This window comes from Podarcis liolepis, assembly GCF_965112155.1.
Source record: "Podarcis liolepis genome assembly, chromosome: 5".
NCBI classification, from domain to species: domain Eukaryota; kingdom Metazoa; phylum Chordata; class Lepidosauria; order Squamata; family Lacertidae; genus Podarcis; species Podarcis liolepis.
In genome coordinates, this window is record NC_139556.1 from 18163911 (window position 1) to 18191216 (window position 27306).

The 27306-nt window shown below is 45.7% G+C and overlaps 1 protein-coding gene across 3 annotated transcripts in view; it reads left to right on the forward strand.

The window, feature by feature from the left end:
- ADK (adenosine kinase) overlaps positions 1–15855 on the forward strand; it is a 200871-nt gene extending 185016 nt beyond the window's left edge. For all 3 annotated transcript variants that reach the window (XM_083502793.1, XM_083502795.1, XM_083502794.1), the window contains exon 11: positions 14779–15855. In XM_083502793.1, coding sequence (XP_083358919.1) covers positions 14779–14903 — 125 coding nt within the window. In that variant the 3' untranslated portion in view covers positions 14904–15855. The remainder of the gene's footprint in view (positions 1–14778) is intronic.
- The last annotated feature ends 11451 nt before the right edge of the window (positions 15856–27306 follow it).

Sequence of the window (27306 nt, forward strand, 5' to 3'; positions counted from 1 at the left end):
TACCGGAATTCTAGAAAGTTAAGCAAGAAATGGTAGAAATCTGGGAACTTTCTAGTTGGGTTTACTAGGTTTGCAGTGCACAACGTGCGTTTTTAAAGAAATCAATATTTGGCTAAGGGAGGACAATTGAAGGATTCTGCTAAGACAGAAAAAGGACTTGTGAGCACTGTCCGTTTGTAAAGTGGGGACAAAGAATGCATATTCTCATGCATGGGACAGTTGCATATTCCTGCATTGCAGGAGACTGGACTAAATGATCCTTAGGGTCCCTTCCAACTCTATGATTCTTTGACAGCTCTAGAGGGAATTCTCTGGCTGGCATCATGAGTGAGGGCGATAGAGAGGGTATAGAGAAAAGGCTGCCTCACCTGGAAATATGCCCCTCATTTAACAGCCTAGAAATGCTGTTCGTTGTCACTGATAACCTGGTACAGTGGTACCTCAGGTTAAGTACTTAATTTGTTCTGGAGGTCCGTTCTTAACCTGGAACTGTTCTTAACCTGAGCACCACTTTAGCTAATGGGGCCTCCTGCTGCTGCTGTGCCACAGGAGCACGATTTCTGTTCTCATCCTGAATCCAAGTTCTTAACCCGAGGTACTATTTCTGGGTTAGCAGAGTCTGTAACCTGAAGCGTATGTAACCCGAGGTACCACTATAGTTCAAAAGCACAGAAACATTTAATGGCAAAAATCTTTATTGAGTGCAGAATTAAGACATCTGACTGATCCTCATAAGCACACCAGTATTTAGGAAAAAGCAAAACTCCGAATGTCTTCAGTGACCTTCTTGAGCAGCTTTAACTCAGCTGTATGGCAGGTGACATTTCCTTTTTATCAAGACAAACTAAATACGTTGGTAACTGTAAACATTATGCTTCTGTGCATGTGCCAACCCCTTAGTTTGCAAGAGCATCCAAATGTCTGCTGAGCACTGGAAGCAACACAAAGCTTCTGTTTGGAAGTCTTTTGGTCTAAGGAAGATGAACAGAAAAAGAGAGGGACAGCAGGAGGATCTGGCTGGATCAAATAAAAAACAATTGGTTGTGAATAATTCAAAACTGGCTATGGTGACATAGGGCAGTATTTTGAGTGAGGTCTTGGAAGTGAAAATAGAGTTGATGAGCAGGGACCATTGCTGTTCTTCAAGGTACAAGTGGCATGGAAGAAGGGGGAAATAACAGGAGTGGCAGCAACTGACTCTGTCTGTGATGGAGGGAACGTGGACCTGTACATTACATAGACCCATGAGAATTGCAAAAATGCATTATTACTATTACTACTACTACTACTACTATCCCACGCACTCTGAGCGGCTCCCAAAAAAATATTAAAAACACAATAAATCATCAAACATTAAAAACTTCCCTAAACAGGGTTTCCTTCAGATGTTTTTAAAAAGTCAGGTAGTTGTTTATTTCCTTGACATCTGATGCAAGGGTGTTCCACAGAGAGGGCGCCACTACCGAGAAGGCCCTCTGCATGGTTCCCTGTAACCTCACTTCTCACAGTGAGGGAACTGCCAGAAGGCCCTTGGAGCTGGATTTCAGTGTCTGGGCTGAATGATGGGGGTGGAGACGCTACTTCAGGTTTACTGGGCCAAGGCCGTTTGGGGCATATCGCATCCCTGCTACCAGGGGCGGAGCAGGCATGGATTCCCAGTGCCAGGGTTAGGAGCAGCTTTTAGCATCTTCTCTACCATTGCCCTTTAGCATTTAGTTTCCATCGCTGTATGAACTGAGGAAGACATTAGGTGCTATTTTGCAGGGAAAGGGTGTGTGAGAAAAAGCTGCCATCAGGACCAACTGAAGCTGTCAAACTATGTGGACCATCCATCATCTGTAGTGGGGATCAGTTTTGTGTCTCATGGCAAACACACTTTGAACTGGAAGGAAACCAGTAGGAGAACACTTCAATCTCCCAGGACATTCTATACAAGATCTCAAAGTAGCTGTTTTACTACAAAGGAATTTCAGAAATAGACTGGAAAGAGAAGCTGCTGAATTGCAACTCATTACCAAACTTAAAACCATGGAGAGACCTGGTTTGAACAAAGACATTGGATTCTTATCTCATTATACATGACTTAGCCATTTTTCACCTTCTCACCCCTTGCCTTTTCCTGTAAGACCTATTGCAGTCGTTAAGAGTCGTCAACAGGCTCATCTCAGCTATCTGCCAATCTCCCATTCCCACCACCCTTCTGAGTAATACCCCTCCCCACCTTCTCTCTATATAGAAGGATCTGGCAACTTCTGTTTCAGTGTATCTGAAGAAGTGTGCATGCACACGAAAGCTCATACCAAGAACTAACTTAGTTGGTCTTTAAGGTGCTACTGGAAGGAATTTTTTTATTTTGACTATGGCAGACCAACACAGCTACCTATCTGTAACTGAACTGGAAGGGAAATACTTTTCCTTCTTTGTTTTTGTTTGTTTACAGAACCTTTGTAGCATAGCTTAATTATAAAATTTCTCTAAAGCTGCTGTTCTCCCAAGTTCACCTCTGCGTGACTGTGCCCTTTTAAGTGCTGAACCCTAGCTTCAGCAAAATCCAGCATTTTGCACAGTTCAGAAGCATGTGCCTTTTAGTTGCCTGTCTTAAAGTGCTCAAACCTTCCCTCTTATTAGTTCCTATATTTCTGCCATAATTTGGTTTCCTGATTCGGGGTATGAGCTCCACATCCTGCCCAGATCAGTGGGATGGCTCTTCTTTCTGTACTGACCGAATAAAAGCTTTTGCTTTCTTTGTCCAGGGGAGCTACACTATCCAGCAGCTATTATTCAGCTGGCAAAGTATGTTGAACCCATGTTGGGAGATCTTTTAAGGTGTGCATCGAAGCCTTAAAGTATGCTTTGAGCTTTTCCAGCAAGATCTTCATTTTCTGCCTTGTTCTCTAGGTTGGAATTTGCACACTGTTGAAAAACACATTTGGTGTGCCAGAGAGATACGTTACTAAAACACATTGCCACTGATGGTGCTTCAGAAATACATCTTGGTCACGCTTATAATATCTGCTGCTTCTAGTGGGTCTGTTGTTGTTAACACAACTTCTCTACAGTGTCCTTATGCTTCTGTTTTTCAGCAGCCCTTTCAAATATTATTTATAAAAGGGTTTTTCCCCCTTGGATATAATGTCAGAGCCCTGAAATACATCCCTTAAATGTTTGCGTTGCTCTGAGGAACTTCATTATTTATCAGCTGCTAGCTAGCTTTGTGTCATTCATTAAATATATATAGCTTTTTCTGTTCTAAAGATCTTCATGAATGAAGCATGGCAGGGTTGGGGGGTAGCGGAGACCAAAGGATGTTTTAGCTATGGTTTCTTTCCTTCCAAGTGAAGATAAAGTGCGAGAGAGATTAGCTCAACACTGGCGTCTGATTTGACTCTGAGGATCCTCTTATTGCAGCTGTATAAAGCGTTGAAAATAAAATTCAGCCTTTTGACTGACAGCCTGTTTCCCCTGGTATAATAGCTGAACTTTCTGATGAAGCATCTGTCTTGACTTGGAAAGGGCTGGCTGTCATTCCAGCTACCCGCTTATGGCCGTGCTTGGCAATTTGTGTCATTCTTAACCCACCAAGATAAATGCCGTATCTCGAGCCAGGCTTCTCCGAGGCCTCTTGGTCTCTGTAACTGGCCTTCCATAAACTAAACATTGCCAAATTATATGCTTTCGGTGTATTTTTCTCTGTCATATTTGAAAGATCCTTATTATTTTGATAAATGTTTTGGCTGTACAGCGCTATGGATTTTCTAATCCAGTTATTGCCATTTAGAAACTGCCTCTCCTTTTAAAGATTCCAGCCACATTTAAAGATATTAGCAAGTGGGACCTCACACACAGGAGGAGGAGGAGGAGGAGAGCTCTTCCTGCTGTGGGCTCCAGACAGCATTGTAGTTTCGGGAGCTGGGAAAGGCATAAATAACACCTTTTTACTTCCCACCCCACAGTCTTCCTATGCTGTGCTCTGTAAGCACTTTATTGCTCTGTTGGGGGTGGGGTGGGGGGAGTCTGGGAAGGATGCCCTTGTTCCTTCCTCCTGTAACATCTGTCTGCTGCGATTTTGATGACAAACTCCTTCGTTCCGGATAGCCGCATTGTAGTCTAGTCCTGGCATCCCCTTTGTTGGCGGCAGAGGCTTCCCAGTCCTAAATCTGGAGTCACCAAATACTTCCGCCCACCCGCACAGAAATGAGAATTGCAGAATCTGATTATGTTTCTAAATGAACAGGAGAACTGTATGCTGCTCTAACAGGGTGCCTGCTCCAGGATAGCAGTTAATAAGAGCCCTTAATAAGGATCAGGCCAAATGCCCAGCATAGCCCAACATCCTGTTTTCACAGTAACCCGCATGGGAATCTCACAGACAGGATCCATGTGCAACAGCAGTTCCCAGAAACTGATATTTAGAGGCATGCCGCCCCCGACAGTGGGGGCAAAATACAGCTATCGCGGCTAGTAGCCATTCGTAGCCTTATCCTTTGTGAATTTGTCTAATCCTCCTTTAAAGCCCTCCAAATTTCTGTCCAGCTTAAACCTTCCCCGCCACCTTCTTCATGCCAGCCACTCCTCTGGGTGTTGAGAGCACTACATCTTTGGTTTGGAAGCAGGCGGCTGCCTTCTCATCCATCCTCCCAACTACCGTCCTCAAGCAGCTGGGCTAGAATTCACCAGCACATTATGTGCCAATGCAGGAGTCCCTGGAAAAGCTTTTGCTTAAGCATTGCCCAAAGAAACTCACAATGGTTGGCCCAAATAGAATTCAAGCAAGGGAGGGGGGCGGGCTGCGTATAATTATTTTAAAAATCACTGTGCTTGCCTCCCCATCACTTCAGCTCTGGCCTTCCCACCCTTCCCATCAGGGGTGGACTTTGGTCTTTCAGATTGGTCTTTCAGAGACCTGTACGAGGCCCCACACACCTCCTGCTCTCCGTTCTGTATGTGCCCTTCCATTGTCACAAGCCCACCTTGTGGTGGGCCAGTGTGGTGTAGTGGTTAAGAGCGATAGACTCGTAATCTGGGCAACTGGGTTCGTGTCTCCGCTCCTCCACATGCAGCTGCTGGGTGACCTTGGGCTAGTCACTCTTCTCTGAAGTCTCTCAGCCCCGCTCACCTCACAGAGTGTTTGTTGTGGGGGAGGAAGGGAAAGGAGAATGTTAGCCGCTTTGAGACTCCTTCGGGTAGTGATAAAGCGGGATATCAAATCCAAAATCCTCCTCCTCCTCCTCCTCTTCTTCTTCTTCTTCTTCTTCTTCTTCTTCTTCTTCTTTTCCTTAGCTCCTTCGCTCCTGATGTCAAACCTCCGATGCCCAAAGCCAGTCACCTTTTTCATTTTGCTTGGACAGTGTGACACCCCACTCCTTAAATCTGTACATGGGGTTCCTGTCAGCTTCCTGGTCTGACCCAGATTCCTTGTCCTTACCTGCAAAGCCCTTTATACCCTTTCCCTTCCTTCATTCTGATATAGACTGTTGCCCATTCAGCTCCATCACTGTCATCTGCCCAGAGGTCTCCTGCCCCCTTAATGACTCCACCTTTTCTCCCACACTGACCTTATGCATAGAACTGCATTCTGCAACACCTACGTGCAGAGGCCTCTCTCTGACTTTAAACTTCTCCCTAACAGCCTTTAACCACCATCCCCATCCCAAACTAAGACTAAGTAGATGCAATAGAGCAGGCTTCCTCAAACTTGGCCCTCCAGATGTTTTGAGACTACAATTCCCATCATCCCTGACCACTGGTCCTGCTAGCTAGGGATCATGGGAGTTGTTGGCCAAAAACATCTGGAGGGCTAAGTTTGAGGAAGCCAGCAATAGAGACATGTGTGCATTCCTTTCCTATTTGACTTCGTTCTGTTGCCACAGCTACGTCAAATTTTATATTTTCTGCTCTCCTTGTGTAACTAACGGATAGCAAAATGTGGGGAAAATCATTTAAAATGTTGTGTTTGGGTCAAACTTGGCTAGGAAAGAAGCATTTACTATTTAGCATGTGGTCCATTTGATAAGCAATGATCTCATTGTGCTTTTTTTTTCATTCTTGGAGATGAAAAATATTGATATTGAGTAAAAATATTGACACGTCTCAGGCTGTTTGTTCCAGCTTTCTGGACTCCTGCAGAGTATTTTATAACAACCTTATTGATGGGCCTCTTTACCCAGCTCTCTAGGTTTAACTGAGCTGAGTCGATTTGCCACCACAGCTTCAAGTAGCTGTTACAGAACAAGCAAGACATCCTAATAAAGCTGTAAGTGTGTTTGCTCAAACATGGTATTGATTTTACTTGGTGAGGGGGAAGCAAGTCCTTAGCATGGTGTCAGGGCGGATGAGCCGAACTGCAGTTTTTCATTGTTGTCTGTCGTGGATGTGGAAAGCTAAGTGAAGCTGCAAGGGGATAAGTTAGAATTGCCAGAAATTTAAGGTCAAATCCGACACTGCATGCATGGAGTTCTGCTTGTGCAACCAGACTTCCCCTTCCTCTCTCCTCCCCATGTGCCCTCAAAATCTGCTCCAGTTGGTCCTGCAACTATGGCGGAGCAGATTTTAAGGTTGTGGAAGGCAGGGGGAGAAGATGAGAGGAAGGGAAAGTTCTGTTGCGCTTTTTCTTGCTTGTTTCTTCTTTCTTCTTTGGCGATCCCTAGTAGCCAAGTAAGATGGTCTTCCAAAACAGGGTTTTAGCAGTGAGTCCGTAAGTGACTGTGGAGGCCAATTCAGGATCCACACATCCTTCCACAGCGGGGACATAGGTTTCTGGGCGGGAGTTGATCATGATGAGGGTTTGCCAAGCATGCCTTCCTCTTGGCACGTTTCTCCCTTTCATCCTGAGTTTGAGTGTCTTCAAAGCCCATGACACCTTTGGTAAAGGCTGTTCTCCAACTGGAGCACTCGCAGGCCAGTGTTTCTCAGTTGTCGGTGTTTATTCTGCATTTTTTTAGATTTGCCTTGAGAGAGTCTTTAAACCTCTTTTGTTGACCACCAGCATTGATATAATCCTTAAGCTGTAAAATCTGCTGACTACATGGCTTTGAGTTGGGGCAGGTGAGGGAAGGGATGGTTTGCAGTAGTTTCCACTTATGTCTTGGATTCACTCAGTCAACCAGCTACAAATCCACCTGACAGTTACCTTGTCCAGTCCACATTTTACCAACTTCTCCACAAGAATATCATGGGGGACTTCTCCCCAGTGTTTATTTTGTCCAACAACAAAATGTTCTCTGGGATAAAGTTATTTGCAAAGAGGGATGTGGGTTTGGGATCTTTGATGTCACACAAAGTACATCAGGATAGAGATCAATGGCAGCTGAAAATATTTGCTGGGTACCATGCCAAGTTAACATTTGGAGATACTTGTCAAATCAGCAGGAGGCAACCTTGGGCTTTACGACAAATCACGGGTAGAGGATGAGTGAATGACAGCAAAATGAAATGAGCTCCATATGTATTTTTCAGGCGCACATTTTGCCCAAGGGTCCATTGGAGTTTCCCCTTTTTAATAACCATGAGCAGAGAATTCAGACATCACTCATACAAACATGCAAACTCTGGGGGCACCTTTAGTCCAAAGTCACTCACAGCCATTTGTATTAAAGTAATTGGAGGGAGAAGGGATGTGGGTGGCGCTGTGAGTAAAACCTCAGTGCCTAGGACTTGCCGATCGCATGGCCGGCGGTTCAAATCCCCGCGGCGGGGTGCGCTCCCATTGCTCGGTCCCAGCGTCTGCCAACCTAGCAGTTCGAAAGCACCCCCGGGTCAAGTAGATAAACAGGGACCGCTTACTAGCAGTAAGGTAAACGGCGTTTCCGTGTGCTGCTCTGGTGCCGGTTCGCCGGAGCAGCTTCGTCACGCTGGCCACGTGACCTGGAAGTGTCTGCGGACAGTGCTGGCTCCCGGCCTCTAGAGTGAGATGAGCGCACAACCCTAGAGTCTGTCAAGACTGGCCCGTACGGGCAGGGGTACCTTTACCTTTACTAATTGGAGGGAAGCACAGGTTTGTATTCCACCTTTTAGAGAAGAGAGACGACCCTTTAAGAAATAGTTGTCCTTCCATAAGATCTATTCCAACTCTTTGCAAATCCATGGGCCAAATTTCTAAATATGTGGCAAACCGCAAGTCCTACCCAAAACATGCTCCAATTTACTTCAGCAGGGCTAATCCGGAATGTTTAATGTTTAAAGTTGTTTGCCATTCCTAGTGGCATGAAATTAGATGCCAAGTTGCATCTTTTAAAACACTAAAAAGAAAGCAAGTTTTCATTCAGAGTAGCCGGGCCTGGGTCTGATAAAGGCAAATCGACCATACTTTTTGGCTGCCACGGCCGCCATCTGCCACACAATTAAATCGTTGACATCGCATCGTGTTGGTGTTAGTTGGTTTGTTCGCTGATTAAGATGGCAAATCGTCTGCGTGAAGCTCTGAGTGCCTGACCACCTAACTGCAATTGACCTGCCTCGTGGGCAGCCCAGCATCCATGCCAGCGACTCTGAAAGTCTTCCAGAAATCAGAGCGCTATTAGCAAAGAGCTGGGGGATGATTGAATATCACAGCAGCACCTTCGTAAATAACACATGGCTGGCTGGGGTGAGCAGCTGTTTCCACCAAATGTGATGCAAAATGCCAGTGAGAGCATTCAAACATGGTGGCAATGGTTTCATATTTAGTACATTGTCTTTTTAACAACAAAAAGAAAACGTTTGAGTCTTTTGCAGCTTGAACTTTTCAAAGATCTGTCATGTAAACAAGGCTAAAGCCCCATTTCATGGGCTGGCATGAATGTTTCTTTACTTCTTCTTTTTTAAAAAGTATTTAAGGAAGCAGAAAGAGGGGTGCAGAAACGCATTAAACTGTACGCAATTGGTGGAAAAGATTTATTACAAATTGACAAACACCAGCAGCTTTCTCTATCGAAGCCGGGTTCATTTGGCTTAGGGTCTTCCTTTATAAAAATATTTTTTCTGTTCCTCTTTTGGCCTAAAAGTAAACATCTTTTGACAGCAATGGCAAAACATTTTCCAGCCAAACAGTCTTGCCAGAACTCCAGGGTTTTTATTTGATTTTTAACTGTTAGGTCTCATAATTTGAACCATCTGAGCTTTCACATGTAATGTAAAAAACAAACAAAAAACCCACCGTAAAAATTATTGTTTATAATTTGCTTTTTTATTTAAAAGCATGTACGGGGGGCTGAACTTCCTCAACAGGGAGGCTCCCTGTGTGATTGAGAACCTTGGAAACGAGAGCCCAGCTGCAAAAGTTCAGGCCCCTGATGTGTAACACCCTACAGAGCCAGCAGCAGCTAAACACCAGAGCCCAGGCTCTTGCCCAGGATCTTCACCCACACAGATATGAATAGAATCATAACAGCCCTTCCATATGCAACACCTGGGAGGGGTGGCCATCTTTGTCTTCCCCCTATTCCTAGCAGGCTTGGAAACCTATTGGGACAGGCAAAAGGAGCTGAAGTTGAAATCAGAATCTTGGGAGCGCCCGCCGAGACCATATAACACTGGTCTTGAAAGACCTACATTGGCTCTCAGGACGTTTCCGAGCACAATTCAAAGTGTTGGTGCTGACCTTTAAAGCCCTAAACGGCCTCAGTCCAGTATACCTGAAGGAGCGTCTCCATCCCCATCGTTCCGCCCGGACACTGAGGTCCAGCGCCGAGGGCTTTCTGGCAGTTCCCTCACTGCGAGAAGCCAAGTTACAGGTAACCAGGCAGAGGGCCTTCTCGGTAGTGGCGCCCTCCCTGTGGAATGCCCTCCCACCAGATGTCAAAGAGAACAACAACTACCAGATTTTAGAAGACATCTGAAGTCAGCCCTGTTTAGGGAAGCTCTTAATGTTTGATGTATTACAACATTTTAATATTTTTGGGGAAACCGCCCAGAGTAGCTGGGGGGGCCCAGCCAGATGGGCGGGGTATAAATAATAAATTATTATTATTATTATTATTATTATTATTATTATTGGAAATGGGTTAAAATATGGAGAATTATTCGTTAAAGATCCCTAATACACACTCTCTCTCTCTCTCTCTCTCTCTCTCTCTCTCTCTCTCTCTCACACACACACACACACACACACACACACACACTGCACCTCTCACAGCACTACAGTTTGAAGGGATTCCCAGAAAAGGTGAGCACCTATGCAACCAGACCTCAGATTGCTGGGGCGTGCTATTCATTAAAGAGTTGTGGACTGGAAGAGTCTTACTTCTAGATGTCGTGAGGAATGGCTGTTGTGTTTTCAGTCTTTAAGATCCTTCCCACCCTTTGCTATTTTTGTATGTGTTCTTGAGCACTGGCCAAAATGGGACACACAGACACACACTTACTTTTCATCTATGAGGGAGAGGGGAGAGCAGAACTCCTCCTGCTCTTTGCCAAACTCTGTTTTCTGTGTCTGTGTGCATTTGGCAACCTGCCTAATGCATTCTAGACACACTGACTCAGAAATTGCTGTTTTTATCTGCCTAATTTTTATATACATGCAAGGCACCACTAGCTCTTGAGCTTTAACCACCTAGAAACTTGCTGGCAAGCTTCAGGCCTTCCAGACAGTTGGGTTTCCGTGCCTGATGCGCTCCCCCCCTCTCTCTCTTGTATCCAGTGATTTGTCCTGTAAGAATGCATGTCAAGTTAACGGACAGCAGATTGTTTTCATTGTGCTACTCGGAAACCATCTGATTTTGTCCAGACACGCTGCTCCGACGTTGTCCGTGTAGCCACACTTGGTAGGGAGAATTGCTTCCCACCACTAGGAGGTGTCTGGCAACCTTAGGTGGGAGATGGTCATCATTGAGATTCCTGTGGTCTTTACACTCAACCCAAAGTATTCTCCTCCTGTCCTGGGAATACTTCGTTCTCTTCCCAGTGATGGCAGCAGCCTTTACTAGGCCCTCTGATCTGTATTCATCGCAATCTCCATTGTTGTCTAGAAGAACGTTGTCAAAACAAACCTGTTTTCAATCTGCCCAAGTGACTGGCTCAAATTGGGGAGGGGACGGACGTTTCCTATGTTCTTACTGTTGTGCTTCTCATGACTGCTTAATACTCAATAATTAACAGAAACCAGAAGCTTCTCTTAACAACAGGTTTCCTAATATTTCTGCAGAGCTTAATTCCTACTTTGGCTGCAACATCTACATTCAATGCCAGGTTTCAACCCCGGACTATGTGAAGCAAGAATAGGCAAAAATACACTGAGCAGAGGTTTTTCCTGACACTATCAACTACTTAGGGACGCGGGTGGCGCTGTGGGTTAAACCACAGAGCCTAGGACTTGCCGTTCAGAAGGTTGGCGGTTCAAATTCCCGTGACGGGGTGAGCTTCCGTTGCTCGGTCCCTGCTCCTGCCAACCTAGCAGTTTGAAAGCATGTCACAGTGCAAGTAGATAAATAGGTACCGCTCCAGTGGGAAGATAAACAGCATTTCCGTGCGCTGCTCTGGTTCACCAGAAGTGGCTTAGTCATGCTGGCCACATGACCTGGAAGCTGTATGCCGGCTCCCTCGGCCAATAAAGCGAGATGAGCGCCGCAACCCCAGAGTCGGCCACGGCTGGACCTAATGGTCAGGGGTCCCTTTACCTTTACCTTTACCTATTAACTACAGAGAATCTATTTATTTATTTATGAATGATCAGAGGAAGGGGTTGTAATGGAGAGTGGTGGTATTACTGAACAGACTTGAGTCCTGACATACTTCCCAATCACTCCACCCCCAAAATTAAGCACTACAATTTCTAGGCGTCCTTAGGGTACATATCCAAAATTGAACCCCTTTGTCTGCATTAAGCGAACATTCCCGTCTTCTGGTTGTCCGAATGGTAACATCCAGCATCCGCCTCACATTTGAGTTTGACCTAGAAGGCAAGTCTTTCAAGGCTAACGCCGACCAACCGATCCATGGTAGTTCTCAGAATTCCAAGTTCATAAACACAAACACTTAAGGGGAAATCTCTGGGAGGAATTCAGCATTGTGCTCCGTTGTTCTGTTAGCACAAGCATTTCCGCCGGCATAACAGAATGCTCTCTCTGGGGGGCTCTCCAGACCCCACCCACCCTGAACCAATTTGGGAGGAGAGTGGGGAAGCCCCATTGCGCTAGAGCCGTGTTTCTCGTATTTGGGTATCCGACTGTTTTTGGACTACAACTCCCATCATCCCTGGCAACTGGTCCTGCTCGCTAGGGACGATGGGAGTTGTAGTCCAACAACAGCTGGGGACCCAAGTTTGAGAAACACTGTGCTGACTGCCACTAGAACACCTACTTAGTTGACCCTTTGCCTTCCTCTCGTACACTAAATGTGTGAACGAGGATAGATTTCAAATGTGTGAATGGATGATCAAGTGTCCGTGAGAGCGCCATCCATCTGTGTGTAGTTACAGGGTTTTTCCACATTAGTTGTGGCTGGGGCAAGCCTATTTTGTAAAGCACTACCACATTTCACGGCGTATTGGCGGTCTACCCTCGTCTTTGCTGCACTTTGGTTTATGTTTACATTTTTATAATATCACATGGTGATATTTTGCTCAAAGGGCAGCATCTGGGTTAAATGGCTTTTGCCATGTTGTAAATCTCAACCTCACATAAGCATGTAATGAAAGGGAGAAACCGAATGAGGAAGGCATCCATATGACATGGGTTAAGGTGACACACACAGTGTGCCCAGACACTTGGAAACTCATGTGGGAGGTCTGGGCTGAGAACTCCCCACTTAGTGGTGTCATAATAGGAAACAGATGTCACGAGTGTCACTATGACTGGAGATGCTGTAGGGGAAATGAGCAATGGGAAAGCCTGGTTCCTGGGCCATTTGGGAACATCAGAAAAAAGGTACCAATTAGTAGGCCAGAATCTATAGACTCTAATTTCAGAGAGTATCACCAAAAGTAGGATGAGCCCTGGCTTAGTGAAAGCATTTCCTGAACACAAGTTTTATGGGAATATGAAGGATTCCTGGAAACGCTGAGGGGATGTCATCCGGCTTAGGCTGGGTCTTCCCTTCTTGGGGTCTTGACTCTCTTTGACCAAACTATGCCGTTGATGGAGGTTGAGGGGAGAGTATATATGAAAAGAGACCGTGCCATTGTTGGGATGTGCAGTTTCCTTTTTCTAAACATGGGCATAATTGGTGGTCAGTTACCGTGTTGCATCCTGTAATCTTCATAAAATCAGGTTTTGTCATAAGTCTAAGGTGGTCATTAAAGAGTTCTGGCCTCCACACAGCCCATCACACTCTACAGCACCTTTTCTGACAGCCGTGAACAGTTGGAGGTGGAGAGGAAGTCTGTTCTGGGACCTGGGAGTGAAATCTTATTAAATCTTCTGTAGTGTTGCAGAGACCATGGGTTTATCTGCACATGGTCTGAAATTGCATGAGTGAGCCCAAGGCTCATGTGCTCCCTCACTTCCACTTCCTCTATAATTCCATTCTTCAGTCACTCCAACTTCTGTACTTCCTAGATAGAACAAACCATTGTTTGCTGTTACAACCAAACCTGCAAGCTACGGTTTCTGGTTGCTTTCCAAAGCAGATTTGGAAACTATGATTTAGAAATAGCTTCCAGTTCCGATTAGGAGGACACGTGAACACTGTTTGGATGTAACAGCAAACAATATTTTCTTCCTATTCAGTGCAAACGATGTGAATTGGAGCATGTGAAGTAAGGAATGCATGAGTCCATGACTTGCTCATATAACAGCTCTCTATCACCCACATACCTGAGACTCTTTTCCCCCCTTTCTTTAAATAGTTCGTATGTGATTTTTATTTTGTGTAGCTGTCTCTAGCTAGGGATAGATGAATAGATCAGCCAGTCATTTTTCTGTGTCAGTTTCCCATGCATTGATGCATATGTCCTTTCTGACCTTTCCCATACAACTTTTGTGGGGGTTATAGTCCAGGATTTGTATCTAAAGCCATAATGGTGTATAGGTTCAATGGTGGGTGGGATTACCAAAGTCATTTTTCCTGGAACCCACCCCCTTTCCTCCCTATTTTATTTTATTTTATTTTACTTATTGTCACATGTGTAAAGCTGAATGCACACAAGTTAAATGTGCGTAAGTTGCAGACTCACTGTGTTTTAAAAGATGCACAAAAATTCATTTTTTAAAAAAATAGCTTTTCAATGCATTTTCCTCTAAAATACATCTTGTGGGGTGGGGTTGGGGTGGGGGTTTTTTTGTTTGTTTTTGTGTGCGTCTTTTTAAAATCAAAATGGCATAGCAAAATTCAAAGTGGCACCAACTCCAATTTTTGGCTGCCTATTCCAGTCTGCGTAAAAGGCTGGGACTGGTGAAGTAGGCTGGTTCAAGTTTAAAATGTGGACTGAGCGCCTGCCTCTTCTATCCCTTATTCCATTTGCTTGCCGTGGAGAAGTTGCGGGAGAGGGGGGAGTCTCTAAACCCACACAGGATAGAATAGGCTATAAAAGTTAAGGTGTAAACAACCAGACCGAGGAACCAGTTTCACCCATGCCTTAAGGTCCCAAAGCAGGAAGTCAGATGTTTCAGCTGACCCCACTGGTCTTCCCTCTTCCTGGGTCTTTGGAAGAGTGTCTGCTGAAGAGCCCCAAACCGCATGGCCTGGCATTCAGAGGACGGACGAAGCGCTAGTCTAGCTGTAGTTAGCTACCAAAGCATGTAGATGCCTCCGACTCCAAAACACAAGTTGATGTGAGTGTCGCCTTGCAGCCACCGCCTCCCAGCACGTTCCCGTGTGGCTCCCAGCACTCTCTCCATAACACCTCCTTTCCCTCTTCTCCTGCAGGCTTCCTCTCGCAGCTCGTCTACGACCGGCCGCTGACCGAGTGCATCCGCGCAGGACACTACGCTGCCAGCGTGATCATAAAGCGTTCTGGCTGCACCTTCCCAGAGAAGCCCGACTTCCACTGATACTTGGGCAACCTCCGAGGAGCAAGAGGAGACGCTGCCTACCTTCCCTCCATTGACCCCTTTCCCCAGCTGCCCTGCACTGAGTCTTCTGTACTTTGGATTCACTTTGACCTTTCGCACACCTCTGTTTCTGAGTGCCCTTTCCCTGTCTCCAGCACAACGGTGTCTTGCACGTTTTACATTGAGGGGCCAGGCTCTCTTCGGCTTGACCCTTGTGTACTCCCTTCGTACAGTTCCTAGGAGCAACTCTGTACGAAAGCACCCGCCACTGTTTAGCTGTGATGTAAGCTCTTCTAATATAGTCGTCTGATATATTCTACCCTGACCAATCCTGCTCACCTTGAGCAGGTGAGAAACCCTCAAAAACTTTAATTGGCCGAAGACTGAATTAACAGCAATGTACTCGTGCGAGGAATTGCACTGTTTGCTCCTATGTGTGCTATATTCACACACACAGGGCTCCTTCCTGCTTCCACTGCATTACATAGGAATTTGCCCATGTTTCAGGGAGCTTACCCAAGGCTGTGTGGTCCAGAGCAATCTTGCTGACTTTAGGAGGTTTAGGAGTAGGCTCCTAATTAAGCGCAGGATCTTGTAGATTTGGGGGCAGGGGGCTCATTTCTTCCAGGGCAAGATCAGGGTGTTCTTATGATATAAATAAAAGCCCATAACAGGATATTCTCCTGTTGCGAGCTGAAGGATGCATCTCAAAGCAGATATATTATACATTTGTGAAAGTGAAGTACAGAAATATTCATGCAGGTTTTCTCATCAGGATATGCCAAAACGGAATCTTTTTATTTCAACGCACAGTTTTAAGACAAATAATGTACTTCAAATAACTGAGAGATCTTTATTTGTATGTATGACAGTATTCAAGAGAGATGTTCTAAAAATGTCATTCATTACTATGTAATTTGATACTGATAAGTAAAACAATTGTGATACAGTTGTTCTCTGGCTTTTCATTTGTGTGACCTTATGACGGAAAGTAGAGTGAGTCAGCATATCAAATGTTTTTTAATTTTGTTTTAATTTTTGTGCGTGTCCTTTTGATGCCGAAAACAGCCTCATCATTTAGAAAGGAGGGGGGAAGAGGTTGGGCATTATTTATCAAGAACTACAAACTTTCCAATAGAAAACACCCCCAGCAAATACAGGGACAGTTTGACTGTATCAGTAAAATAATTCATATCTCGGGGTTGTCCCTGGAGTACAAAACTAAAGGTCTTAGTGGCTTTATAATGGATTATATTTTTAAGCCAGGACCATATGGTGAGGTCTGTCTCTTTCAATTCCCTTGCCAAAGGCACAGAAGAGTCCTGCTAGAGGATGTGGAATATTATTCAGTGGCAAAAACTCGTAGTGGCAGAGTCAAGAGGGTACATTTAAGAAGCAGCTCTTGAAAAGTGCAAATCCGAGGTACATACAGTTACCAAAACAGCTTCAATCACACACTACAAAGAAATCTAGCTTTTCCCCTTGTCTCTACCTCCGTTTATACCAAAATTCTGTGTTAAAAATGTCAGCACAGAGAGAAAAATAACTTCAAAATTGGATATATAAATAAGGGGGGCCTGCACCATCTATTCAAGTGCTCCCACCGAATTTTCTGTTTCCAACTCTACCTGCATCTGTTAGCCATCTGTGGCCACTGAGCATCCACCGACCACATTCAGTCCTCATGAGGTTGGTGTGCTCCCCCACTCAAAAGATTTTTTCCTCCCTAATGTTCTTTTGTATTTCTGAAAACTTCAGGGCTTTTCAACCGTGCTAATACATCCCCCTTGAGTGTGGGTGGTTCTGTTTTGGCTACGTAAGCAACAGCCCGGACAGTCAACATTGAGCTTGGTTCTTTAAATTCTGGGCTGTCACAAAAAAGTGGTACCATTCATTCAGTGCCTTATTCTGATGTCTTTCCCTTTTGAGCAACTGTCACAATATTTGATCCGGCAATGTGCAAGCTCTTCATCCTTTTACACAGGATGTGATTTATATCCAGGGCTGTGTGGCGTATGCGCTAAAACAAAGCAAAAACCAAAATGATACCTGGCCAAATTCTGCGCCAAGCATAGCTGAATTCTGCAACCTGCGTAAATTTGCGTCCTTTAAATAAATTGCATGCTTTTCCCTTCTCACTCTCGTTTGCTTGATTCATTCCTCAAGTTTTGCCTAACTCTGCTTCTGCTGATTATATCGTCGTGGGGGGTCGCAGAGCGTTCCCCCACACTTAACAGTAAAAATTCTTACCTTCAGGTGGGGGGAGGCCAAAATGGAAATAAATAAAACTGTCAGGATAAAATCGGCAATAGGTGGGAGTAAACGCTCGAAAAATGGCAGCCGGGCGGTGAGAGAAAAGGATTGCACCTTTTGCATGAGGAAATCTTCGACTAAGCTGTGGTACTATGTTGGGGTTTGGAAAGAAATCACCTTGCAAAGAACTGGTGGCAGGCAAAGCTCAGGAGCATTAAGCCGACGTGTGTCCATGCTGTTCCTGTTCGGTGATCATGTGATTGGCTTGTAGTTAAATATAGCTCCTGTTTAGGAAACACAGGACAGGTACTCGAATGGTAGGAGTGTTCCTCCTGAGCTTGCAGGGTTTGTGAGGTTTTGGAGATTATACAAATCATTAGCCTGACAAAAAGATCAAAGAAGGAGCGAGGAGTCTTAATTTCAGGCACTGACTGCTACTATATGAGCATCTCAGTGGATTAAACAAATAATGAGCGCCTGCTGGGTAGAGGGCATGCATCAGTGTGATTCTAAGAAGTCTGCTTACAGCCTGGAGAAAACAGGCGTGCCTTTAAGGTCCTTTAATTTTAAAAAAATGTTTCAACCCTGCTGTATCATAAAGATATACAGCACAGCAGTTTACAACAATATAAAAACATAAAACCAAACAATAAAATCATAGAAAGTTAAAAGCAAGTTAAAAGCAAAAAGACATGGGAAGCGAACATCCACGGACCATTGTGAGGGAAGGTGTACTCTTAATTGCCCTCATAGGCCTGGCAGAATAGGAAAGATTTCAGCAGGTGTTTAAAAATTGGCACCGAATTTCTATTGGCAGGCTGTTCCACAGGACTGGACCAGTGACACTAATCATTTTCAGATAGTCATGCCTTATTGTGAGCACCTAAGCATCCCAAATGGTTGTAAAGATTTTCTCCCTCCCCCCCCCCAAATATTTTCCTCTGCTCATCATTCCCTGCAAGAGGATTTTTTTTCTGAACCATGTTCCTCATATGTTAGGAGCCTGAATTGGCCGTTGCATCAAACATTTGAGAAGAAAAGGAGGAAAAATGTATTTTCTGAAGAAGCCAAGAAAGCTTGTTCTCTTAAAAGCTGAGGGTCTGGTTCCGCTTTTGCAGAGACGTAATAACAAAAACGGAAGGTGTTGGAAGTATGGATTCTGAAAGACTGATTTGATACGGAGCCAGTGGGCAAGGAGAATGTGCTTAGGAGGGAGCCAGAATAGAAACACCGCTCTCATCAAGTGGATCATAACCTATATCAAAGCCAGTTCTGACATTCTGAATCTTGCGCAGAAACCAGCTATGAAACCCACTAGCCATATACAGTGGTACCTCGGGTTAAGAACTTAATTCGTTCCAGAGGTCCGTTCTTAACCTGAAACTGTTCTTAACTTGAAGCACCAACTGTTCTTAACCTGAAGCTTAACCTGAAACTGTTCTTAACCTGAAGCTTAACCTGAAACTGTTCTTAACCTGAAGCACCAGCTGTTCTTAACCTGAAGCTAATGGGGCCTCCTGCTGCTACCGCGCAGCCAGAGCATGATTTCTGTTCTCATCCTAAAGCAAAGTTCTTAACCTGAAGCACTATTTCTGGGTTAGCGGAGTCTGTAACCTGAAGCGTCTGTAACCCGAGGTACTACCGTATATTGCCCTGATTGCATTCCTGGCTTCCTTAACAGTTTTTTAAAAACAGGCCCTTGGTTTTTCTTTAATAATATATGCTATGCAAGGGGTTCCAGAACTATATTTGCTGAGCTTCCACCTTCTGAAAATCAGACACCGCCACCTGCCATGCAATTTCTGCTCTTCTACCCAGGACGAGGAAATCCCGCTTTCCGTGATGATCAAAACCAAGAGGAAGGATGTGTAATAGGAAACAAACGGGGGAACGGATTCTACGAGAGAAATTATGGAAGAAGCTTTTTCTGTTTCTATAATGTTTAAAAGTTGCAGATTTTGGATGACTCAAGCATTTAAAAAAAAAATGAAGCATGAAGTACACAAAGCCCTATTTATGATCCTTGTATACTCTGATCTCAGGACGCAGTGGGTTAAACCACAGAGCCTAGGACTTGCCGATCAGAAGGTTGGTGGTTCGAATCCCCGCGACGGGGTGAGCTCCCGTTCCTCGGTCCCTGCTCCTGCCCACCTAGCAGTTTGAAAGCACATCAAAGTGCAAGTAGATAAATAGGTACCGCTCCGGCGGGAAGGTAAACGGCATTTCTGTGCGCTGCTCTGGTTTGCCAGAAGCGGCTTAGTCGTGCTGGCTACATGACCCGGAAGCTGTACGCCGGCTCCCTTGGCCAGTAAAGCGAGATGAGCGCCGCAACCCCAGTGTCGGTCACGACTGGACCTAATGGTCAGGGGTCCCTTTACCTTTACCTTTATACTCTGATCTGGCATTGTACTTGCAGCTGGGCTTTCTCCCAAACTGGCACTGCCCGTCCGCGCCCTATGCACCCCTTCTGCACATCGGACTACTAGGGTTCATCAAGCACCCTGTGAACTACGTCTATAAAACAGCCTCGGGATTTCATTTTTGTAAGGGAAAAGGAACACTGTTTCACAAAGATCCCTTGCGAGTGTAGTGTCTGGGGGAAGCAATTGAAGCCAGTTCACCAAGAAAACAGCCCAAATAAAGGCTTGCCGGCCTTGGTTATTCATGTGTCGCCGGGCGGGCATAAAGGACAGGTTTTTGGTTGTGCCCATGGAGCTGACAGATTTCACACGTCTAATGAAAAGGAGAGCGATCAGAATAGCAATAAGGTGGGTCTCCTTCAAGTGCTCCGCAGCCCAGGGATTTCCAAGATGAAGTGCAGCCTTTCTGCACCGTGCAAATATTTAATGCCGCTCTAACTATCCCCTGGTTACTGGAGTGTGACAGTTAATAGCCGTCAGCTGCCAAAGCTGCTGAACAGCCTGGTTCCTTAGAGGGAAAATGAGTAGTAAAAATGGAGCCAAGTCAGTCTAGAAACCCACAAATCATAAAGCGCTGCCGCTCGGCAGGTCATCTCCCGCGATCACAATGTGGCTGACCTGAGCTGCCTTTCAAAACAGAAGCTATTGACTGAGGCTTGAGGCGGGCGTATTGTGTATTGTATTCAGGTTTGTGTACTTTACCGCCCTTGCCTGCGCCCATGTAAGTCGCAAGCTGGGAGGTGGCGGTTCTGTGTTGCAGCAAGAAGGAGCCATACTCTTGCACTTTGCGATGCCACCGATGGCCTGTAAAATGCACAGGGACGTTGTCCCTTGACTCGGCTAGTCTACACGCTCAACCACTAACATGGAAGACAACCAGACAAGTGAACCTATTGAGATATTGAAGGTTCCTTCACAGTGCTGTTTTAAGCAGCATAGAATAAAAGAGCCAAAACATAAAACATGCCTACGAAATCTGTCACTTTGACAAGTCGTCTTAAAATATTTAATGGGTCCCCTAAAATGCTAGATGGGACGCAGATGGCGCTGTGGGTTAAACCACAGAGCCTACGACTTGCTGATCAGAAGGTTGGTGGTTCGAATCCCTGCGATGGGGTGAGCTCCCATTGCTCGGTCCCTGCTCCTGCCAACCTAGCAGTTCGAAAGCACGTCAAAATACAAGTAGATAAATAGGTACCACTCCGGCGGGAAGGTAAATGGGGTTTCTGTGCACTGCTCTGGTTTGCCAGAAGCAGCTTAGTCATGCTGGCCACATGACCCGGAAGCTGTACGCTGGCTCCCTCGGCCAATAAAGTCAGATGAGCGCCGCAACCCCAGAGTCGGCCACGGCTGGACCTAATGGTCAGGGGTCCCTTTGCCTTTAAACTAAAATGCTAAAAGCTGTTTTCCTCTTCAGCCACCTCCCCTGCAAGCCCGGGACAGTTGTAGTAAGGCTACTTTCTGTTCAAGGCTGGCTAGAAGAAGAAGAAGAGTTTGGATTTGATATCCCGCCTTTCACTCCCTTTAAGGAGTCTCAAAGCGGCTAACATTCTCCTTTCCCTTCCTCCCCCACAACAAACACTCTGTGAGGTGAGTGGGGCTGAGAGACTTCAAAGAAGTGTGACTGGCCCAAGGTCACCCAGCAGCTGCATGTGGAGGAGCGGAGACACGAACCCGGTTTCCCAGATTACGTGACTACCGCTCTTAACCACTACACCACACTGGCTACAGCCCTGATACATGCTGACATACTGAAAGCAAGCCATCCTCAATCTGGTACCCTCTGGATGCGTGAGACTACAACTCCCATCAGCCATGCCCCATTTGCATGCACCAAACACACATTTCACATACACGGTTGTGCTCTGGAGGACAAATGCAAAATGCAAAAGAAGTTGAGTTGCTGGATTAAATAAATATCCCACTGAAGTTGAAGTGTTGTTTGTCAGCATTTCCCCTATTCCAGCACAGGTGGGGGTTTTTCTGTTTTGCTTTTATCATTTTTTTTTTAAAAAAAATACATGTCATGGGAAGCATAATTATATGGCCATTTTCAATGCTGCAGTTGGGTGCATTTTATCGCTTTCCATCAGATTATCACCCTGTAAATTGCTAGCTCAAAGCAATGACTTTTGGAGCAAAAATCTTCCTGTTGTCCGGGGGGGGGGGCACCTCAAGCCAATCATCTCTTATTCCTAATGATGCCGCTTCAGAGATTTCCTTGCGAGACAATACATGAATAGCAAGTGAATAATTGGTTCAACGGGAGCTTCATTAGAGTCCAAGAGAGGGAACAGGATCTTTCATGTGAATAATTTGGGATGATTGGGGAAAGAGGAAGCATTTATTACAGGATCGCCTTCTGCTCCGCAGTCAGAAAAATTTGAGCTCAGCTTCACTGAAGTGTGAAAACTTGTTGGAACCAGCTCATCTGGTTACAGCAAATGATCGGCCAATGGAGCCATTTAGAGATGTGACTTTCAACTGCTACTCCTTTCAGACTGAATTTATTTCCTCCTCATGTTTTTCCTGTTTGGCGTCCCACTTTTCACCCCAGAACTCGGAAAATCCTACTTTTCCTTTTAACATAATGAAACCACTGCCCACTTTTTCCAGATGTAGAAGACCCATTGCACAGCAATTAAATAGCTTGCTTGGCTTGCTGTGTATCTAGACATCTTCTCTGTGGTGTTGTAATATAGTTACAGACTCACCCGCATGAAAGGGTTAACCTGAGCCCTGAGCTCAAGTTGCCAGTGGGTGTGGCTTAGCAGGATCCCAGCCCCACACTTTTTGCTCTCTCCTGCTTCCTTTGAAGAACAAGCAGCCATGTCGGTTTGGCTCCCAGGTCAGCAAATGCTCCAACCTTTCAGTATTTTTTTGCCAGTCACACCAACGCTTGACATTTAGGAAAGCTAGTCTAGCCAATGAGAGAAAGAAATGACTAAAGTGAAACACCCATTGCTTAAAACTCTCGGAGAAAGCACTTTTTGGTTTGTTTTTGAGCCTTTTCTGCTGGTCTTCGCGGGTGGAGAAGTGACTGCCACCCCATAAAAACAATTGAGGTATTCAGAATTTTAGTGTGGCTGGGACAGGGGAGTAGCACATCAACCCAAAAACAAAAGGTACCAGAGTCCATGATCAAACTTTGGCCTTACTTCACATACACAAAAAGCAGGCGGCGGGGTTCTTTAGTTTGTAAATATTTTTAAAAATTGCTCTGCCAATGCAGATAAAGTCCATTATTATTATACTTGTATTTTGGGGTGGGCGGGGAGCTGAGAGATTACGAGTTACACTAGTGCTATCCCAATGTAGCTGGAGGGAGCGGGGAGTCAGAAGAGTGTATGAAAGCGTACACCAGAATCGTTATTCTAACTTTATATCCGCTGAGAAGCGATGGACAGATAGACCTGGACCCAATAAGTTAATGCAGAGGAAGAGGTAAGTCATGTTAGCATGCATAGCTGAGTGTTGTACTGTCACTTTTATTTTGAAAAATCGGATTATGGCTAACCAAAATGTCACAAAGCAATGACAAATGATGATGATACACATCTGATCGCCAAAGAATTGATGCTTTTGAATTATGGTGCTGGAGGAGACTCTTGAGAGCCCCATGGACTGCAAGAAGATCAAACCTATCCATTCTGAAGGAAATCAGCCCTGAGTGCTCACTAGAAGAACAGATCGTGAAGCTGAGGCTCCAATATTTTGGCCACCTCATGAGAAGAGAAGACTCCCTGGAAAAGACCCTGATGTTGGGAAAGATGGAGGGCACAAGGAGAAGGGGACAACAGAGGACAAGATGGTGGGACAGTGTTCTCGAAGCTACCAGCTTGAATTTGGCCAAACTGCGGGAGGCAGTGGAAGACAGAAGTGCCTGGCGTGCTCTGGTCCATGGGGTCACGAAGAGTCGGACACGACTAAACGACTAAACAACAAATTAGAGAGAGAGAGAGAGAGAGAGAGAGAGAGAGAGAGAGAGAACACAAATCATTCCCAAAATATATTGATTGTCCTTGAATTTTCCCACCACACTTGCCATCCTCTCCTGTCCTTCGAGAACCACTGCTGTAATGACCATATCCCATTCTTCGTGCCCCGTCTTTATCTTTATCTGTGCCAAATCTTCCAATGGATGTCTTGAGTTTTCATGTTATGACAGAGAGAAAGAGAAACCTCTCCCTGCTCCCTTTCTTTCTCCTGTGTCATCAAATACATCACAGCCGTGCTTCCCCTTGCCACTTACCCACCTATATACTTTTTTCTAAACTAAGAAACTAAATATCTTGTGGCCTCCCCTCTGCTTTGTTCCCTCCCCTCCCCACAAGTTGCTAATGATTAAGGGGGTGGCCTGACTAGTCCAAGGGCAACTGAGGGTAGCAAGGAACAGCTCAGGCTCCGATTACTCCGGAGAATGGGGAAGAGGGTGATGGGGGGGGTGAGAAACGTTTTTCTCCCCTATTGCTTAATTAATGGAAAGAGCCCAGTGCATCTGCCAGCAGCTCCGCTGCAAGGTGAATTCTTCCATAAAGAGCCTCATTCATGAGTTGCCAGGAGATCTGCGACCTATTATCGAATTCGCACAAAAATTAAAATAATAAAAAAACACAACATCATCAACAGACTGGCTAATTTAGTGGCTTGAAGGATGCAGCTGGTGCTCCTGTTTGTATTGGGGGGGGGGATTTCCGCTCCTGCTCTGATTGATCCCCACCTCCTCGTGAAATAACAAAAAAGAGAGAGGCGTAATATCGTTTCCCTGCAGCTTCCATTATGAGAAAGCATTTGATTCCCCTTTCTGTTAAATGAAATGTTGTTTGCAGTGACTTTCCCCCCGAAATCGGGTGGTAAGTGTGCTCTCTGACAGCTGTGCAGGATGCTGAGTCAATCCTGAGTCAGATCTTCAGCCCATCACGCTGTGGATTGTCGACACTGGCCGGCAGAAGCACCCAGGGGCCTTTGGCCAGGAATCTTTCAAGGCATCAAACCTGGGCCAGTGTGGTGTAGTGGTTAAGAGCTGTAGTCTCGTAATCTGGGGAACCGGGTTCGCGTCTCCGCTCCTCCACATGCAGCTGCTGGGTGACCTTGGGCCAGTCACACTTCTTTGAAGTCTCTCAGCCCCACTCACCTCGCAGAGTGTTGTGGGGGAGGAAGGGAAAGGAGAATGTTAGCTGCTTTGAGACTCCTGAAGGGGAGTGAAAGGCGGGATATCAAATCCAAACTCTTCTTCTTCTTCTTCTAGAAGCAAAACAGGTACAGTGGTACCCCGGGTCAAGTACTTAATTCGTTCCGGAGGTTCCGTTCTTAACCTGAAACTGTTCTTAACCTGAAGCACCACTTTAGCTAATGAGGCCTCCTTCTGCCGCCACGCCGCCGGAGAACGATTTCTGTTCTTATACTGAAGCAAAGTTCTTAACCTGAAGCACTATTTCTGGGTTAGCAGAGTCTGTAACCTGAAGCGTATGTAACCCGAGGTACTACTGTACTTTACATGTGACCTGCCCATCCCAAACACTGTATCCAGAGTTGGGAGCTCCTGGCTTGAACCCAGGGTTGACCCTGCAGTGAAGTGGCCTTCTTTAGGTAGCGCCATTGAGGGAGCACAGGTCATGGTAGGAGCTGATATTGAATAGGGCAACAGTTTTGGGTCATGGTAGATGCTAGCCCAGGGATATGGGTGGCACTGTGGGTTAAACCACACAGCCTAGGGCTTGCCGATCAGAAGGTCAGCGGTTCGAATCCCCACAACGGAATGAGCTCCCGTGGCCAGGTCCCTGCTCCTGCCAACCTAGCAGTTTGAAAGCACGAAGCGCAAGTAGATAAATAGGTACCGCTCTGGCGGGAAGGTAAGCGGCGTTTCCGTGCGCTGCTCTGGTTCGCCGGAAGCGGCTTAGTCATTCTGGCCACATGACCCGGAAGCTGTATGCCGGCTCCCTCGGCCAATAAAGCGAGATGAGCGCCGCAACCCCAGAGTCGGCCACGACTGGACCTAATGGTCAGGGGTCCCTTTACCTTTACCTAAATGCTAGCCCAGGGCTCCGTGGGGGCAGGGAAAGTGCCTGCTCTTTGTCCTCAGTTTCAGGCAGCACAATGTTTTGGACCAGAGCGACTTTAGCCCCCGTGAATGCTGTCCATAAACCATTGGTAAAGCATGTTTTACTGGTGGAATACAATTGTACTTTCAGAGAGAGAGAGCAAACCGTTGTCAGGTGTGCGTGCAGGAGCCAGGCCCTGTCACCAATAGGACTTTGCAGAACTGGGGCCTTCCTAAGTTTGTTCTGAAGAAGCAAGGCACGGCCTCACAGGTGAGGCTGATTAGTAACTCACAGCACCTGGTGGCAAGAGCTGGGAAGGGATATAAGGTCCGCATTTCCCTTCGGCTCTTTGCCACAGCAACACGCTCCCTGCCTTGCTGCGTCTGGCTTCTTGTTTCCTGATCCTTGAACCTCGGCTTCTTGGCTCCTTGCTTCTTGATCCTCGGACCCTTGGCTTCTTGACTCCTGGCTCTCTGACCCCTGGACTCTTGGCTTCTGGATCCCCGTTCCTGCTCCCATCCCGCCATCTTGCCCCCGGTCCTGCTGTCCCCTGCTGGGACTTTGATCGCCCGTGAACCGAATCGTGACACCCGTAAGAACCACTGCATGTTGTCCCCGATACATCAGAAATTGGTTACTATTTAAAAAAATTAAGACATGGTACCATTTCATTTTGTTTAATAACAGGGACAGCATAAACCCAGGATCACCAGCTACCCATCAGCCATTGTAGAAATATATACTGGGATATTAGAAGAAATGGCATGTTTAAATAGAGATTGACTTTGTATACAGCTCCATATTTGTAGCTCAAATGGGCAGAAGAAGGTGGTTCTGTGTTCTCTGTTGTTTTGACGGTGCACTATACTAATTTAAAAGTTTGGGTTTGGTTGGCCATCACTGCCCACTCTTAGCTTTAGGTCTGTTTGGCTTCTGACAGATTATGTTGACTCTCTTTGCACGATTATGGGACGGCTTGACTCTTGACTCAGGAGATTGTCACAGCAAGGCAGTGCCAAATGCCAAGTGGCAGAACAAAATGGCAGGCCATTATTATGGTGGGGTAGATAGATCACAGCTAAAAGAAAACCAGCATACCGAAGCCAGGGCTAGATGTGCTATTTTCCTATTTACAAGGTGGTTATTAAATCTTTGGGGGTTCTTTTAAAAAATGCAGGGGAGCATTCAAAAGTGATATTTCCCACTTGTGGTGTGAAGTAATACATTACAGTGGTACCTCGGGTTAAGTACTTAATTTGTTCTGGAGGTCCGTACTTAACCTGAAACTGTTCTTAAGCTGAGGCACCACTTTAGCTAATAGGGACTCCTGCTGCTGCACCGCCAGAGCACAATTTCTGTTCTCATCCTGAAGCAAAGTTCTTAACCTGAAGCACTATTTTTGGGATAGTGGAGTCTGTAACCTGAAGCGTATGTAACCTGAAGCATATGTAACCCGAGGTACCACTGTATTATTATTATTATTATTATTATTATTATTATTATTACCCCTCCCATCTGGCTGGGTGGCTTCCAACACATATAAAAACATAATAAAACATCAAACATTAAAAACTTCCCAATACTGGGCCGCCTGTTCATGTCTTCTGAAAGTTGCATAGTTCTTTATCTCCTTGACATCAGAACAGAGGGTGTTCCACAGGGAGGGTGCCACTACCCAGAAGGCCCTCT